This window comes from Nothobranchius furzeri, chromosome 3 (assembly GCF_043380555.1).
Source record: "Nothobranchius furzeri strain GRZ-AD chromosome 3, NfurGRZ-RIMD1, whole genome shotgun sequence".
Taxonomy (NCBI): domain Eukaryota; kingdom Metazoa; phylum Chordata; class Actinopteri; order Cyprinodontiformes; family Nothobranchiidae; genus Nothobranchius; species Nothobranchius furzeri.
Window position 1 is genome coordinate 46,376,747 of NC_091743.1, and position 18,196 is coordinate 46,394,942.

General features: G+C 42.5%; 1 protein-coding gene across 2 annotated transcripts; it reads right to left on the reverse strand.

The window, feature by feature from the left end:
• Window positions 1-1,363: 1,363 nt before the first annotated feature.
• tmem88bl (transmembrane protein 88B-like) lies at window positions 1,364-14,476 on the reverse strand. Of its 2 annotated transcripts, XM_070549237.1 has the most exons (5): window positions 13,578-14,476; window positions 12,291-12,343; window positions 11,891-12,146; window positions 10,655-10,949; window positions 1,364-3,984 (listed from the first exon to the last, which is right to left on the reverse strand). In XM_070549237.1, the coding sequence occupies exons 4-5, from the start codon at window positions 10,946-10,948 to the stop codon at window positions 3,757-3,759; spliced, it is 522 nt and encodes a 173-aa protein (XP_070405338.1). In that variant the 5' UTR covers window position 10,949; window positions 11,891-12,146; window positions 12,291-12,343; window positions 13,578-14,476; the 3' UTR covers window positions 1,364-3,756. The 2 variants fall into 2 exon arrangements, with proteins under 2 accessions (XP_070405338.1, XP_070405339.1); XM_070549238.1 differs by having other exon boundaries at window positions 11,891-12,343.
• Window positions 14,477-18,196: the final 3,720 nt, after the last annotated feature.

An 18,196-nucleotide genomic window follows, 5' to 3' on the forward strand; every position in this document is an offset into this window, starting at 1 on the left:
AATAAAAAAGCTCTTTGATGAGCAAAACCCAGAGTTTCACGAGGAGGAACAGCACAACACTGACAACAACAATGGACCAACAAACACTAAGGCCTAGTCCACGCGTAGCCGTTTTTTTTAAAGCGAATATCCACCCCTCCAAAAACTTGCATCCACACCACCGCGTTTTAAAAAGAAACTCTGTCCACACGTACCCGGATAAATACGTTGTTAAGGACATGCCAGACCTGTAGGCGGCAGTACTTCCCCCGTTCTTAACCTCGTCCTTCGTCTGTGGTCTTCCGCAAGGAGCAGTAATTCCGCTTGCAAAAACAAACAAGCAGAAAGCGCTGGGACAATTGATAAAGCGAGCGCAGCTCTGAGGCCATCCATGCTGTCGGCTAGCGCAAACACAGGTCGCACACGTGATGTCAGCATTTTTTTGTCGCGGAAAGTGACGTTGCGGACCTTAAAACTCCGGTTTTGTCCGTCCACACGCAGACACCCAAAACGGAGAAAACGCAGATCTTCACTTTGGCCGGAGTTTTTAAAAAGATCCGTTTTCGTGTGAAAAAAACTCCGTTTTCGTGTGGATGACAGGCCAAAACGTAGAAAAATATCTACGTTTTGGCAGATCCCCGGCTACGTGTGGACAGGGCCTGAGAGACAAGACGGGGTTTTATACACAGGGGCTGGGTGATGAAGGGAATTGGGCACAGGTGAGATTGATAACTGAGAGGAGCAGAACAGGGCAGGTGAGGAAACCAGACCGAAAATCTGTAAGACAAAGCTACTGAACGTAAATAAACCTAAACACTGTAGAAATAAGACTAAAGATAAATAAACTAATGACCTCAGAGTGACAGAACTAATTACACTGGAAGGCAGGAGAGGATCATACTTAAATGGGGAAGGAACACAATACACTAAAGGGAGATATGAACTAGATAATCTAAAATAACAGAAACCTAATGATAAGTGAAGTGACTAGAGGGAAACCTGGAGAAGCTGGGGACCAACAGGGGGCACAGAAGATTAGGGGACACATGAGGGGAACCGGGAGGGGGCTGGGAACCACAGGGACACAGATCATGACAATGAACTTCTGCATAATCTATGTTTAGTGAGCAGAGTTGGCCCCTAAACAGCCAGTTCAGACCCTCTGAGGTGGGGTTTAACAGCCTTAATGTATTTTCATTTATCACTTAGAAATGTTTGAGACAGAGGTCTTAGTTCAGACTAGCAGTTAGCTCATCAATCCAGTCAAAAATAATTCTCCAAATGAAGTTGTTCAAAAACACACCAATAAGATAGGATATGACAGACAGACAGACAGACAGGCAGGTAGGTAGGTTGGTAGGTCAGAAACACAAAGGAAACCGGATGACAACAATGGTCTTTTATTGGCAGAGGGTCAGTACATGCTTTGGTAGCGAGCACATTTCTCCTGAATAACACAATCACATCTTTCAGGTGTTAAACTGGAATGAAACAACTTTAATTAGGACAAAACTTGCTTTGTTACAGCCATTAAAATGTTCGATTATAAATAAGTCGTACATGTCAGAACAATAGAGAACATAATGAAACCTGTTTATTTTGATCTTCAAAACAAGTACAAGAACAAAAGTACCTCAGTGTTTCATGTCAAATAAAAATGCTCTGAAATATATTTTCATTATTTCTGTCCTGATGATTTGAATCATAAACAACCTTTCATTTGTCAGTTTGCTGCTACTTTTATTGTGAAAGGGGTTTTAATGTTTCACATTTTCACAGTAGAAATAAGCAACAATGATCTATGAGCAGCAAATAAGCAGCAGCTGATCAAACTGAATATTTAGATTGCGAAAGACATTTAGTCCCTTTAACTCTCTGCTTTGTTTTTTAGCCTCACTAGGTCCTACAGAAACCTTCATTCATTTAGCCCTGACCACACGTAGATATTTTTCTACGTTTTGGCCTGTCATCCACACGAAAACAGAGTTTTTTCACACGAAAACGGATCTTTTTAAAAACTCCGGCCAAAGTGAAGATCTGCGTTTTCTCCATTTTGGGTGTCTGCATGTGGACAGACAAAACCAGAGTTTTAAGGTCTGCAACGTCACTTTCCGCGACAAAAAATGCTGACATCACGTGTGCGACCTGTGTTTACACTAGCCGGCATCATGGAAGCCTTCAGAGCTGCGCTCGCTTTATCAATTGTCCAAGCGCTTTTTGCTTGTTTGTTTTTGCAAGCGGAATTACTGCTCCTTGCGGAAGACCACAGACGAAGGACGAGGTTAAGAACGGGGGAAGTACTGCCGCCTACAGGTCTGGCATGTCCTTAACAACGTATTTATTCGGGTACGTGTGGACAGAGTTTTTTTTTAAAACGCGGTGGTGTGGATGCAAGTTTTTGGAGGGGCGGATATTCGTTTTCAAAAAACCCGGCTACGTGTGGACTAGGCCTTAGAAAATGAACAAAAACTCTAAACCATGAACAATATTTCCATGTTTAAAGAGGAATTATGGGCAGTTTTTGCTTGCTTTTAGCACCCCCTAGTGTCCATTTGTAGAACTAAGAGCAAAACCCGTCTCCTCACTGTGCGTTGCATTTTAAACACCTTAATCTAACATCTGAAATGTCTCCCCAAACTTTCTTGGTGTCTAGAGGAGCGATCCATCACCAAATTAAACAAATCAGCTGTGTTCATGATCTAAAACATGCACGAAACCTGCTGGCACCAGACAGCAGCGCCAGGTATGTCAGCTCCAATAAAGCAGCCCCAGTCTGAAGTTGCAAGTGGAATATTCTGGCCACAGGAGGCGATAGGTGGCCTTTCATTAACCTCGTAAAGGGTCATTTAGGCAAATACTGGCTCAAGAAAATGATTTAAAAATATGAAAAAGTTGCACAAGCAACAGAAACACAGCATTGTTGCAGGAGAGTTTTATACATGCAGAGTTTTTTGTTTCTGTAAAACCAAGAGCTGTAAACAAGCTGCTAAAGGATCACATCCTGTGTTGCTTTCCTCTAAACAAGCCACCATGTCACTCCAAAAGTCTGCTGATGTAAAAGACGATACTAATGATATCTGTTATACAAGAAGATATTTAATAAATGCATCTCAAAGGTCCTCTGGCCTTCTGCACAACTTTACTTCATAAAAAATTTGTGGAAAGTGGAAATTCTTGATGATTTAGAATCATTTGAGCACTAGAGTTAGAAGGAAAAAAAATCATTTGGGTAAACTGGTGATAAAAAGGTGTTTTATTCTCTTAACCACATCGTCAGGAACTTTATTGTAAACTCTTTTTGTTTAAAGCATCAAACACAAGTCAGTTTTCTGATGGGGTCAACAATCACAATCCTCATCAGACTGTCACGTCTCTCAATAACACAAAGTTTCAACGTTTCTCTAGAACCACGGGAACCAGCTGGACGATTAAACAGAGATATCACCGGTTTTTAGGGACTTCCAGGCAGCAGAGATGTGCAGCTGGACGTGTTCGGTTTAGCATGCATGACAGACGGCTGCAGGTAGTTAACGCAGCGTGAGACTGTTGCACACGAACACAGACGTTATGACATTAATGCTGAAACCTTATTCTGCTCAGCCCTAAAGCTTAAAAAGAGTTATTTTTTCATCCCATATCAGGCTTTATTAACATTCATCTCTCCTACAGGCTTAATTTCACCATTTGTCCCAGAGGTAGGACTCGTCCACCCTCTCTATCACACTCTACCTCTCCAGAACTCGTTCTTCACCGTGCTTTGAACCCTCACCCACACTCTTAGACCCAGGCGTGGAAGCTGCCCACCCAGTCCTGCAGCCTCCCTCGGTACCGAGCACGCCCGATCGGCTGGATGAAAAGCAGAAGCCGAAACCTTCGGAGCAGCCCGCAGAAGATCGCAGCAGCCACGACCACTAGTGGAGACATCATCACAAAGCCCAGGATGATGAGGGCAGAGCAGCTGTTGTCGTCAAGGTAACGGCAGATGGTAGAGGAGGAATCGAGGACCTGCAAGAACAAACCCAGAGAGGAGAGTCGGGGAAGTCCAGGAGAGAGTCTGACTAACAGGGTCAGCTGTGAGTGATGTCAGCAAGGCCTTGGACGCTCAGTCACCCAGGTGCAAAACTCAGAGAAGAAGGAAAGACATACAGGTGAAACTAGAAAAATCAGAATGTGGTGCAAAAGTTAATTTATGTCAGTAATCCACCTTAGACTGAGAGACCATCTAAAGCAGGGGTGTCAAACTCATTTTAGCTCAGGGGCCACATTGAGGGAAATCTAGTCCCAAGTGGGCCGGAACGGTAAATTAAAAAAAAACTTCAGATTGTTTTCTTTGTTTTAATACAATCAATATAAAACAAAGCTGGAGCCTGAGGACAATGTAGTGCAACACCTGAAGTGTACTTGAAATTTTGAAAAAATAAATCAATAAATTTAAAAAAACATTCCTTAGTGATTTAAAGAGCTTACAGATCACATGGCTAGATCAGCTCCATGCAGCACTTAAAGTATATTTGACTCATTTTACTTTACATCTTTTAGCTTTCACCAACACATCAATACTAGAAGTCACATCCTGAGTGGCGGCCGACTTCAGGATGTGATTCAAGTTCTTGTGTGAGCCTTGAGCAAAGCTTTGTTTTATTTATACTCATTACAGAGGAAACTTGCTCACAAAGATACGTTTATTTTCACTCTTCATTGTAAAGTATGAAAATAAAGTTTTCACAACCATCTCGCGGGCCGGATTTAACCCGCTTGCGGGCCGCATCCGGCCCGCGGGCCACATATTTGACACCCCTGATCTAAAGGCTCAGGAAACCTTTGCAGGTGTTCTGGATTCATGAGCTGATGTGAGTGTGACACTTTGAGTCTAGAATATTAAATTTCTTCACAATATTTTAATTGTCTGAGATGTTGAATGTGGAGTTTTCATCAGCTGTAAGCCAAAATCATCACAGTAAAAAAATATTAAAGGCTGAAACATCTGGATTTGCATGGAATGGGTCTGTCTCAAAGTTTCACCTTTTATAATGAATTACTAGCATAAATAAACTTTTGCACAATGTTCCAATTTTTCGAGTTTCTCCTGTGATTTTCCAAGTAGGAAATGAGCATCACCTGTTACTTTGCATGCCTGAGTTAGATATGCGTGCTGGGCATGGACGTAATTTTCACTTTAGAAGGGGGGGGGGGGGGGTATCTTTACAGTATGCTCTAATGGGAAACAGGCTTCAACACAAATGGTTGTTTTCTGCTTGGTCCTAGAGCTCAACCAGTGTCAATTTAACATAGCGTAATATTGTTTTTGGATGGTAAAAAGTGCAGGGGTGAAAACTTGACTTTAAAAAAAGTGTGTGTGTGTGTGGGGGGGGGGGGGGGATTACATGTCCCCCCCCAAATTACGTCCATGGTGCTGGGTAAGACTCAAAGCTATCAAGACATCAAATCTCAGCTCAAAATCAGAAAAATTGTCTGACTTATAGCCGCTATTGTTGATCAGCTGTAGCAGCCATCTCATTAATCAGGTACATTTCTCCAGGAATTTTCATATAATCTGTCCAGTGGTTCAAATAAACCAGCACCAAAATATCATCATCATCATTATTATTATTATTATTATTATTATTATAGATAATTATCATGACAAAAAGAGAGAAGTAGGTGTAAGAGCCAACAAAGCTGAAACATAAGCCATGCAGACTGTATTCAGTACCCATACAGCTCACTAATTTCCTATTTTAAGTATTTTTTAAATCTAAGAGTGACTAAATGGCCACTTTGCTTTCTACAGAAATGTTTTCTGTCTGTGTTCTGACCCCAGATGCTGCTGACACCAAATCAGAATGTCTTGTCTTATTAGTAAATGTGTCACCACAGCTGAAAGACTCAAACTGACAGAGTCAGCACCTGTTGGCTTCAAACTGACTCCTTCCCTGATAATAAATAATGTCTCATTGCATTTACACGTTAACTGTTCAACAAGAAAACTCTCAAACCACCAGACTGATAGGTTTCTTTAAAGAGCAAGTCACCCCCTACCAGAGTCTTACTCCACTTTCACTTACTGTTTTAAAAAAATGCAACAAATTATAAACGAGCCACACTTGTATGGCGCCTTTCAGAGTCAGAGGACTCCAAAGCGCTTTACACTACAGTGCATTGTTTACCCATTCACACACGCTGATGGTGATGATGCTGCCGAACACCGGCACCACCGGTATCTCCGACCACCACCAGCCGGCAAGGCGGGTTAAGTGTCTTGCTCCAGGACACAACAGCAGAATTTTCTGTCCAGAGCCAGGATTGAACCTGCAAACTTCAGATAACTGGACAACCCGCACAGCCTCCTGAGCTACCCTAAATCCTGTTGCCTGGCAGACCAAGAAGGCAGAGCTGCTAATACACACACACACACACACACACACACACACACACACACACACACACACACACACACACACACACACACACACACACACACACACACACACACACACACACACACACACACACACACACACACACACACACACACACACACACACACACACACACACACACACACACACACACACACACACACAACAGCACTGTGACATCATAGTGTACCTCTTAGCCAATATTGATGGCCGATTTAAACTCAAATGTAGTGCAGAGGTTTTACCTGAAGAGGGTGCAACACTGACAGTTTTAGGCAGAGTATTTAAATTTGAACCAAGATGCACTAAAGAGCCAAATTATTGACTACACGTGTCTACAGCACGATTAGACACTCGTTTCTATAGTCTATCAGCAAAAAAAGTTGATTTGGGGATGACTTGCTTTTTAATCTGTCGGTGAAAACCAAACTGCTGATCTCAGAACAAGGCACATGTCTGTAATCATCTCATCAGTAGTAGAATCTCCAACTCCAGTTTTATCATTCTGGTTTAGAGATTTTACTCCTAACACTAAACAGAAAATTTAAACATAAAGAATAAATGTCAGCACCTTTGCGGAGAGTTTATCATGTTTTTGTCCAAATAATCTTCAGCTCCCATGAGGCTGATGGTTGGCTCCCCTCAGAGCAGCATTACACTTTCTCCTGCCAGACCTAAAATCCTCTCGCTCTCCACAAACAACACGAGCGTGCATGTCAAAATTTCCAGTAAAGTCAAACAAGAACGAGTGCTGCAGATTCCTTCTTCTAAATGATTTGTGAACATTTCACCTTCCGTTTAATCCAAATATTTCTGCAGCTCTGGGAAAACATGTTGGTTTTGGAGGTGAACGAGGTAAACACAAACCCTGAAGCAGACATTTAAGAGGGTTTTGTTTCCCCATCAGCTATGGAGATTTGATTTTGTTCATTGCATGTTTTAGATCAAATCAGAGAACTTTAAGAGCTTTTGTTGTGTGAGTTTATGTGTTTTGCCTGCTTTTCCTTACTTTTGCTGGAGAAAGCATTTTTCTTTCATTACATTTTCATTCTTGATTTAAATCTCTTTTGTAGACAAGACTTAACATTAAATTCTGGTATGCTGGTGCCAGCTTGGACCCCATTTTGCCTTTAGAACCTCCTAAACTATTCATGTAGATCTAACCAGATGTTCCACAGAGGTTCTGGTCCAGACTGATATGACAGCATCAGCCCCACGCATGAGGAGAATCTCCCGTTCCACCACATCCCAAAGGTCCGGACTGAGCTCTGGTAATTGTGGAGGTCGTTGGAATCCAGTGAACTCATGCTCCTTTTCAGCCAGTTAGAGATAATCTGAGTTTTGTGACACGGTGCTTGATCCTGCTGGATGTAGCCATCAGAAGATGGGTCTGTGTGATCATAAAGTTCAGCAACAATCTTCAGGTAGGCTGTGGTGGTTAAATCATACTCAGGTGGTCCTAAGGGGTCCAAAGTGGGACCAGAACATCTCCCGCTCACCATTACCCCTCCAGCAGCAGCCTAAAGCATTGACACAAGGCAGGATGATCCATGCTTTCATGTTGTCACCAGATCCTGCTGCTGTTGTCTATCATCTAGAACCAGTCTGCCCAGTCTCCTCTGACATCAGCAAAATATTTTCATCCACAAATCTGCTGCCCATATAGGACATTTTCTCTTTTGTGGAACATTCTTCTGTAAAACCAGGAGATGACTGTGGACTGTGTCACTGTAAATCCTCTTTTTTATCACCCAGATGCAAGGTTTGATCTCCAGAAGCTCGTCTTCATCAGGTTTTGATGTGTAAATGCATCGAATTGCTGTCATGTTGTTGGAAGCTTAGATGTTTACATTTAACATCCTAAAATCAAATTATGAAAGTACTATAGAAGAACTGGAACAAGTGTAAAAATTATCTCTGTGATGCTCTAGAAAGCTCTAAAATAATCCCCTAATTCGTCTCTAATGACAGCAAAGTTAAATATTTCTGTGAATGTGTTCCATACTCAAACAAAAGTGTTCCTTCTAACCAAGCAGGTAATGAGTGCCGGAGCCGTTTGATGTCGGCGCTGCACAATCTTCAACTCCACGTCAGATTCAGACACGTTCAGATCGATCTGGATCAGATGAAGAGATTATGCTTCTTCGTGAGGTTATGGTTTGCTGCCAAAATGTTCTCTTTGGAGACAGTAACTCGTGGTGAAAGCCTGGGAGTGAGGGGGCGTCGAATGAGGTCGGAGCGCGTGTAATGTTTATCTCTGTCAGGATGCAGGCAGGACAGGGGGAGCCTTTTATACCAGCAATTCATCAAAACCAGAGAAAAACGATAACAACCCTAGATAAAAGCCTGCAGCTTGTTCTGATACAAAAACAACCCGAGGCTTTATTCAGTTTCTCGTTGTCATCATTTCCAAACAAACTCTGTTTCTCAGGACAAGCAGACACAACCAGAAATATTTCTCCGTGATTCTGCTCATGCGGTGGACCACCCAGTATGAAAACTTCAGAGTCTGCTCTTAGATGTTTATAAGCTTCATTGGCAGGTTCTTTAACTTCTCTGCTCATGGGAACTCCCGGAGAAAATAGAAATATAACTACATGTGTGCAACCCATCGACATAATATACGTGGACATCTTCTTTCCATAGGCTCCAATATCACGTTTTTGATCCCAAATGGGAGGTGGCCACCACCGCCATTTTGACTGTGTCACAGGTTCCGTCAAGCCCAGACAATTCCATAAAAGGGAAGAGAGGAGGAGCTGAGGGTGGGGTTGTAAGGCTGGGATCAACTGACGACACCGGTCGAACTAGCTACAAGCTAACCTGAAGCTAACCCAAAGCTAACGCGGAGGTGGGAGCTAAGCTAACGGAGGTAGCAACCTAGCTACAACCGGACTTAACTGTGCACCACACCAGAGCTTCTGGGTCAGAGATACGCCGGCTGACCACTGGGTAAAACCGGGTGGAACACAGAGGTCTCCGAGACCTCCACAAGCCGGCAGCCGCACAGCAGACAAGCGCCGCTGCGCTCTGAGATGCGCAGAGCTGCCGCTGGGGAGAACCGGGTGGAAAGGTTTCCATCCCAGAGCTCCACAAGCCGGTAGCCCGCGCAGCAGACAGAAGCCGCGATCAGACAGAGATGCGCCGAGCTGCGGGGAGGGGAGAAACGGGTGGAAAACATCGGTCTCCCGAGAGCTCTACAAGCCGATAGTCGGAACCCAGCTCCACCAACATGTTTTATTTCAACCCATTTTCTAAAGTGCAGCATTATGTTAAATGCATTTAACATACCCTATTTACCCTATTACATTTACATTTCATGGTTAAACAGTACATGTTAAAATCTAAGCTCAGCTCGGCAGTGACCTAAAATCCATAAATATAATTTTACTTACCGAAAAAAATGAAGTGGAGACTCCTTGGACGCTCTATTAGTGCAATTAATGCCACAGCAAGTCATGTTGTCCAACAATTGCACTAAAAATATCCAAACAAGAATACACAAACGCTACAACTATGGTCTAAGTTCAGAGACAAAAAATCATGGAACAGTTTTCAGGCGAGACCGAGGCTCTACTGAGGCCTTTTCACGGAGCTAGCTCTGTGGTCACGTGGGTCGGATGCTCATTAATTATACAGAATTTTAGGCTTTTAATACACTTAAACAGAAGAGTGAGAAAAAAAATTCACCCCCCTCAGAGTTGTCATGAGTGTAAACTAGATCATTTAAACCAAAAACATGTTTTGGTACCAGGCTGTAAACATGTTTATTTCTGCTGTGAAATTGGTATTTTTAACATGGGAGTCAATGAGGATTTGCTCGCTTCTGACACCAGCCCCCAGCGGATGAGGGTGGTGCAACCTAAGGCCTCAGACAGCCCCGTGTCTTTGGTGGGTAGCTGCAGAAACATCTGGTGGAGCTAAATGTGGGTAAGTCTGCTCTTTAAAAGCTGAACAATGAAAATGACTTCAGCAGAGAATGCGAATAAAGAGCTAAAATGAAGCTTTTACGATTCATTGATTTAGTTTTCTGCTGACTCTTCACACCTGATCCTCATTTGTTGATTCAGCACACCTGCCTTACATTTAGCCTTTAGCTTCCTGATTACTCAGAGCCCAGAATCATTTGTTTGCAACTGATTAGCCTAATTTATTCCCCTGCGTTAGCTTGATTCAGTTTACCTTCTGACTTTATGATGATGTGCCACAGTTTATACGATCATGTATTAATTCTCTGGGTTGGTCCCTTCACTCACCCTGGAGTGGCAGAGGAAGCCGGCGTACAGCAGCAGCCCTGACGGCAGCAGCACCACACAGAAGACCACCAGCAGCAGCAGAGCTCCGACTGAAACCACACACAGGTTCCAGAGGATGAGAGCTGCTCCACAAGCCAAGCAGCCCCACCTGCCCCTATGGCCACCCCACACACTGCCCTCACTGTGGGCCATGGGAGGGGGCAGCATCTTCACAGCATCCCCGGTCCAGAACTCATCCTCCTCCTTCTCCTCATCAGCTGGACCATCATCCAGGTCCACGTCCACGCCACACATCCTGAGATACAAACAGATGCCCAGAGTACTTCACTGAGCATAAAAAACAAGTTTCTGAAGCTGTTAGTCACTTTTCTGTTTTAGCTTATAAACTTTTAATTTATGGGAACATTTTAGTAGGAATTAGCAGCTTTAATCAGCTCATTAGTCTGTCACAACAGGCTGTGTTTAAATGCAGGATCTAGCTCATCATTTTATATCTGTTTACTTTGCTAAATAACGTGTTCTATAATAATAATAAAAATAAATAATAAGTATTATTATTATTTGTAACTAATTCTAAAATTGCATCTTATGTTGCTTGTATTTTAATTTGGCACAACTTGCATTTATTTATAATCCGTTTTAATCACTTCCTGTTTGAATGAAATGCTTTTATGTTGAAAGGGTCCATTTCCTGTTCTGTTAATGCAAGCTAGCTCAACAGCGATGAAAACGGCCAAAGCAGCGTTGACGGAGATCTAACATGGATTTTGCTTTTAGCAGCCCTCTTGATAGAGGGACAAGGTAAATTATTATCTTAATGTACTTATGTTTGAAATATTTTTTGTTGTATAATGGTTAGATCCAAATGCATTGATTTAACTTATAAAGCTAAGGAAATGGTAATTTATGGTGTATGTTGTTAATAACAGTTGTATTGGTGTAAGAGTGTGGATCTATTTACATGGGTAATTTTTTTTGGTACACATCTCCAGCTCTTACGGTGAAAGTGAGGGTCATAGTCATTAAATCCAAAACTTCATCAGTAAAGTGTCATCCTTCATTCGGGGGGTATTATTATTATTATTATTATTATTAGTAGTAGTAGTATTACAACCTGTTCTGAAATATACATTTCTGCTTATTTTCTAAACTTAATTCTTAGAGAAATAAATTTTCCGACCAAAAGATAAACAACCTCTAAATCATAAATATTTATCCGGTCTTTAGTCTTCTTACCTCGACAAGACGTCCCGTTAATCGGCCAATTCGTTTAGATTCCTCCCGTACCGAGCGCCACGGAGCTTTTAGTTTGTAAAGAATCAACCCAGTGAGACAGCCTGAACGCACAGAACACACACTGACACTCACACACACTTGTGTGTGAACCTGCGCTGCTGAAGTGATGCTACCATCTGTCCACATCCTCTGACTGCGCGTTCCCGGGACGAGACGGCGACCCTCTCAGAAGCGCGTTCACGCGCTACCTTTAGAGCTAAAAATAAAAGATCAGGTTTTAAAATTCAAAGTTTCTGCCGAAAAAATTAAATTAACAAATGAAAACGTTGTGAAAACAACTATTAACTCCCCACAATTACATCCTCATAAATGAATGATATCTTGTTAATATTTGCCTTACCTAATTCTACTATTTTGAGCAGTATGCTGAACTCCTCAATCAGCCCCATGGACCTGAAAGAAGGTGGACCAACATTCAGTTTGAAAAGTGAAACCATAATAACCCATTTGCACCTGCTGCCATGTGGGCCAGAGGATGTGTCCAAATTCAGGGGCTGCATCCGTCTAAGTTTGCATTAAGGTGATGATATCACAGCGAAGCGACAATGCTGTCCAAATTTGAAGGACACCCAAAATGTGTCCTCAAATGTGTCCTTATATCCTCTGAATTTCGAAGAGGGGTCCAGGGTGTTTCTCAATGTAAAGGCACCTGGCCTTGTGAGGCGCCTTGCTTACGAGGACACTGCCTTGGTCAAAGAAAACGGTTAAATGGAACAGACTTGCATCATGTAACGTCACGTAACACAGGAAATAACATTTTGTTTACATTTCCATATAAATGTAGAACGAGCCCTTTTTTAATAATTGTGTATATATTTGTTTAAATATGTAAGCGAGTTACTACCCGCTATCCACCGAAGCTGCAACTGCTAAGCTAACTAAACCATTGATAATTTCTTTGGAACTAAATTGGTTGACTTAAAACTTGAAATTTGCCCCCGAAGTAGCTGCCGGCTTCTGATCCGCCGTCCTTTTGAAAATACAGCGGTGTAATCTGGGAGATTTTAGACCAAGGCTGGGGTACAAGATACCTCCTGTATCCTTGCTCAGCTAGCTAAACGGCTAACGAATGGAGAACACACACCTGGCTAGAACATGAACATTAGAGCACACCTTGGTGGTTCCTGATGACATCTTCTACGTAACCGGGGCGGGGCCAAGACATCAAGGCAAGGATCCTTGGCATTGAGAAACACCCCCGGTGTCCTAAAGGGTATCCCAGAATTCATTACAGCCAAAAGAGAGTTTTGGGTTCTTGTAATAATGGCAGAAGATGCAGGAGAGGATTTAAGTTTAATATTCGTCTAATACCTGTTGATTAAAAAAATAAATAAAAAAACTAAAGCAGCTGTGTTGTTTGGCTTTTCTGTAGTTTGAATAAGAACATTTCTGAAGACATTTTGAAAGACGACTGTCATTGTGGTGTAGAAATCTAAACCACGACATACAGAATCAGCACAGAGACGGGGGTCAAGTGCTTAAATAAGAATTTATTAAAAGGGAAACCAAGGAAGCAGCATAAACTGAGTTCTTTCACAAGGGAGCCGGTGCTGGAAATCTGGACAGATGGGAGTTAGATCCAACTCGAGGGGGGGAACAAGGAATCTGAATTGTGCGGAGGACTTACAGTCTGGAGGAGGGAAGTAGCTCGAGGGAGGAGTGGTCCGGTCTGGGATTTCCTGAGACTGAGATCCAAAAGGTGAGACATGGAGGGAGCTGAGTTTGTGGAGATCCAGGGAGCTTAGGTGGGCAGCTGGAGGTGGTTCTGGCCAGGGAGTGGCTGAGACACGAGCAGGTTGGAGTTTCAGAGGATAGGAGTTCCATAGTTCAGCCAGTCGGAGATGAAGGTGGAGGTTTTATCCAGGTGAACAAACAGGAAGGGTAAATGCAAAATCCAAAACACATCTAAAATCTCAAACGGTCCAAGGAGCTCGAGAATAATACGAAGAGGTGGCTGTAGCAAGATACCCAGGTAGAGTAATCATCCAGCGAAGCGTAGAAGTCTCTCAGCTGCTTAAATACACCTGGCCGGCTGATGAGCAGATCTGCTGCAGCTTGGTCAACCTCCAGACACGCCCACCTGCAGAGGGAAAACTCAAGAGACAGGGAGTGACAGCTAGCCTGGCAAGCCAGACTAAATAAATGTATTATTTAGTCTGGCCATGCTCCATTGACGGCTCTCGGTTGTGGGGCGGGTTCTACCGTTGTCTTTCAAATGATCTCCGCATTCCACTGGACAATGAATGTGACATACTCTTGTTTCACTCTGTTGCATCATCCCACCCACCAGGCATATAGAGTGCCCTGATTGGCCCACAAAGCGGATAAAGCTCTGTGATTTGTTCACTAAGCAGATAGAGCACTATGATTGGCCCACCATTATGGACCAATCACAGCTCTTTATGTGTTTGAAACCCCTCTAGAGAGCTGTGATTGGCTAGCCAGAGTCCTGGTAGGAGCTGCTGAGGTTCCAATGGAGCATGCCTAGACCATTCTTTGCAAAGCAAGAATTTGGTCTAGTTCACTAGGCTAAGTGACAGCAGGAATGCCACCTGGCACAAGATAGGGGCCATGTGTCATAGACCAATGTGAACCACCATGTAATTGGCAACTCAAACCCTACATTCATGTCCTATAAGCTTGCCAATAAATGGTGCATGTCATCAGTAGGTGGTGTATTGAGTGGTCCTCTATAAAACAGTCATTAGTGCTCTGCTGAGCTCTCACTACTGATGCTTATATAGCTGCTTTCCAAAAAAAAATTTGGGAGGGGGGGTTGGTGATGTACAGTTACTGAACCAATGTGTTAAACAGTGAAACACAACAGAGTACACAACATTCTGTATCAATCTGTTGTTGCATTATGGAGATATAGCTGTTTGGAAGGATCTAGGAGGCGCTATTTTAAGAATCAAATAAATCAACATCAGCTGTTCTTAGGTGGACGAAGATCATTTACGTGCAGTTTAGTGTGCGTGAAATAATGCATGTGTTATTCACTTTTAATAATTGAGCATGTGAATGTGTGTGCTGCTGTTGTATGATGGCACAGGGCAAGTTTGGTTTAGTTGTGACCTTGTTTGTAAGAGTCATTAAAGTTTAAATGTGTCTGGGGCACCGTTTCAAAATCCAATATAATCCCTCTCAGCTGTTCCTAGGATGACAAAGATCATTTATGTGAAATTTAGTGTGAATGGGACCATGCTTGTGTCATTTATAGCCAAGTGTCACAAAGGGGGTGGAGCCAAACCTAAATCAGCAAATTATAACATAAATGTGCTAAGTGAGGCTGCATGAAGAAATGAAGCAAGTTTGGAAGAGTTGTGACTCTTTTTCAGGAATTATTAAAGATTTAATCAATCTAGGCTAGGGGGCTCTGTCTCTACATCAAATTAAATCCCAATGAGCAGTTGTTGGGTTTAGAGGTCATTTATGTGTATTTTTGTGGAAATCAGACCTTGCATGTTTTATTTACAGAAAACCGTCTCTAAGGGGGCGCAGCTAAAGTTATTTCAACAAATGACCACATGAATGTCTTAGCGGTGTTTGTGCGAGGACACAAAGCAAGATTGGTACGACTGTGAACTCGAATGTAGAAGTTATTAAAGTTTGAAATTGATGTAGGGGGCACTGTGGCACAATGATACCAGATTCACCAACAATTTGCTAATATTTCTTTTGTGGGCTGGATTAGGATCCATCGTGTTCAACTTGGTGCAGATCAGAGAATGTATGTCAAAATTACAACCAAACGTAACAGGAAAGATCCATTCTGGCAGCTCTGCACTGGCTACCTGTCAATTTCAGAATTCATTTTAAACTTCTTTTAATGGTGTTCAAGGCAATGATCGGGTTGACCCCTGTCCATCTGTCAGAGACGTTGCAGCCACGCGTTCCTGGTTGAGCACTCTGCTCTGAGAACCAATCGCTGCTCTCAGTTCCCAGAGCTCGACTGAAGACGAGGGGATAGGGCATTCTCTGTAGCAGGACCAAGACTACAAGATGTCCTTCCCTTAGCTGCTAGACTGGCTTTTAGCTGTTGCTGATATTTCTAAATGCTCTCTGTTATGTTTACATTGTTGGTTTTTAATTATCCCTGCTGGTCTTATCAGCACTTTGGTGGCATGTTTCATTCATGTAAGGTGCTTTATAAATAAAGGTTGATTTGATTTGAGGGATGTTTTGCATGGTTCAGGGGTCAATCTACAGGTCAGAACCATGATCCAGGGCTTTTGGAGGCCTCTGGAGGACCCCCAGACACCAGGTCCTGATTTTGGCCAAGGGCGGGTGTTCAAGGGTGGCTCTACAGCTCAACACCACAATCTGGGTCTTTTGGAGGCCTCTGGAAGATCCCCAGACCCCAGGTCCCAATTTTTAACATTGTCATGGTAACTCAAAAAGCTAAGAAAAGTAATAGCACACTTCCCTTGACCGAGCCAGTTGTTCTGATGTAAGATTTGTGTGGATGCATGCTTCTGTTCACGCAGCATTAAAAAAAATTATCTAAGTGTTGCCTTCTGGGAAATGTAGTTTGTATTATTGGGGACAGGGAGTTTTTTTGCCAATAACATATTTATGTTGACTAAAAACACAAGCAAAGTAATGGCACACTTCCCCTGACTGAGCCGGTATATTTGATGTGAAATTTGTGAGAGTACATGCTTTTGTTCAAGCCGCATTAACGTATATGGAAAAATATAAAAAATGTTAATCCTTGAAGAACATTAAGGGCCCTGCCTATTCGGCAGGCCCCTTAACAACCTCACATAGAGGGTACTTTAGTTTTTCTTGTATTACTGCAAAGTTTAGTTTTAGATTGTTTAGTGCGTTCAATGGTTGCAAAGTGACAGGACATGTGCTCAGGTAGGAGTAAATATGAAGGCTACGGGGTGAGCATGGCAACTTATCCTGCAGCCAGCCATTGGAGGCGTTTTAGTCTGACTATCATGATGTTCAATGCATGGTGAGCTCTCTGCTTTATACTTAATCCTTTTTGATCATTCATATGTGCAAAAGGTGCAGTTAAAACAATTTAAAAATTCTCATAAATGTGATTTTAACAGCTTTTTTAATAACAAATCTAAACAAAAGAGAAAATCTAAAAGAATCAGGAAGCTCTTTGCTACCACTGGTCCACACCAGGAAAAAGGAATGACTCATTTTCTTCTTTGCATTTGTTTTAGGAGCAAGGTTTGTTATAGCATAATGTAAAATAATATTCAACATTTTATTAAAGATCCTCTTCTTCAAAGATGCTTTTCAGTAAATCTGTGTTGTTTGGGGACTAACTTGTAATTTTTTGTAAAGGAGAATACAATCTTCACAAACTCTAACTCCAATAACCTGATTTAAGTCCTCCAGTTGACTTAAACTAGATTAGAAAACACAGAGGACCTTACGAGTACTGAACCAAGCTGTAGTTAAAAATAACTGATGAATTCAACACCAAATCAGGTGATAAGTCATGTTTTGAAAGGTTCTCATTAGTTCCTGCCTCCTCAGCCTGAGAACGCTGTCAGCACGTGCTGCTGCCAGATAACAGGATGATCGATTTGCTTTCCAGAACGGACGAACAGTCAACCTTCTACTGATCAGATTTAATTACACTGAAGAGGAGGAAGAAAGAAAGAAAACAATCTTTTACATAGCGCCTCTCAAGATTAAAATCACGAGGCACTTCACAAAAATAAAACAAAAAATTCAAGTATAAAAAAAGATTTAAAAAAATGATTAAAATATATGTATGCAGGATAGAATGGGACTCAGCTTTGCAATGTTCCTGAGATGGAAGAAGGAAGAGCGAACAAGAGAACAGATGAGGATCTCAATCTTATCTTCATTCATCTGAAGAAAGCTCACAGCCATCCAGGTTTTGATAGAGTCTAAGCAGGTGTGTAACAGCTGCAGCTTAGACATCTCATGGGGCTTAAAGGAGATGTACAGTTGGATGTCATCTGCATAAAGATGGTAGGAGATTCCTTTGAAGGAGCTCAGGATGTCCTGAAGAGGAAGCAGATAGAGGAAGAGTAGAGGCCCCAGCACAGAACCTTGTGGGACACCATGGGTAAGAGAGGTGGTGGAGGACCGAAACTTGGAGACGGCCACAGAGAAGGAACGCTCAGAGAGATAAGAGAAGAACCACTCCAGAGCAGTTCCTGATAGGCCTACCCAGTCTCTCAGCCTCTCCAGTAGCAGGTGATGGTCAACAGTGTCAAAGGCTGCAGTCAGGTCCAGCAGGACCAGAAC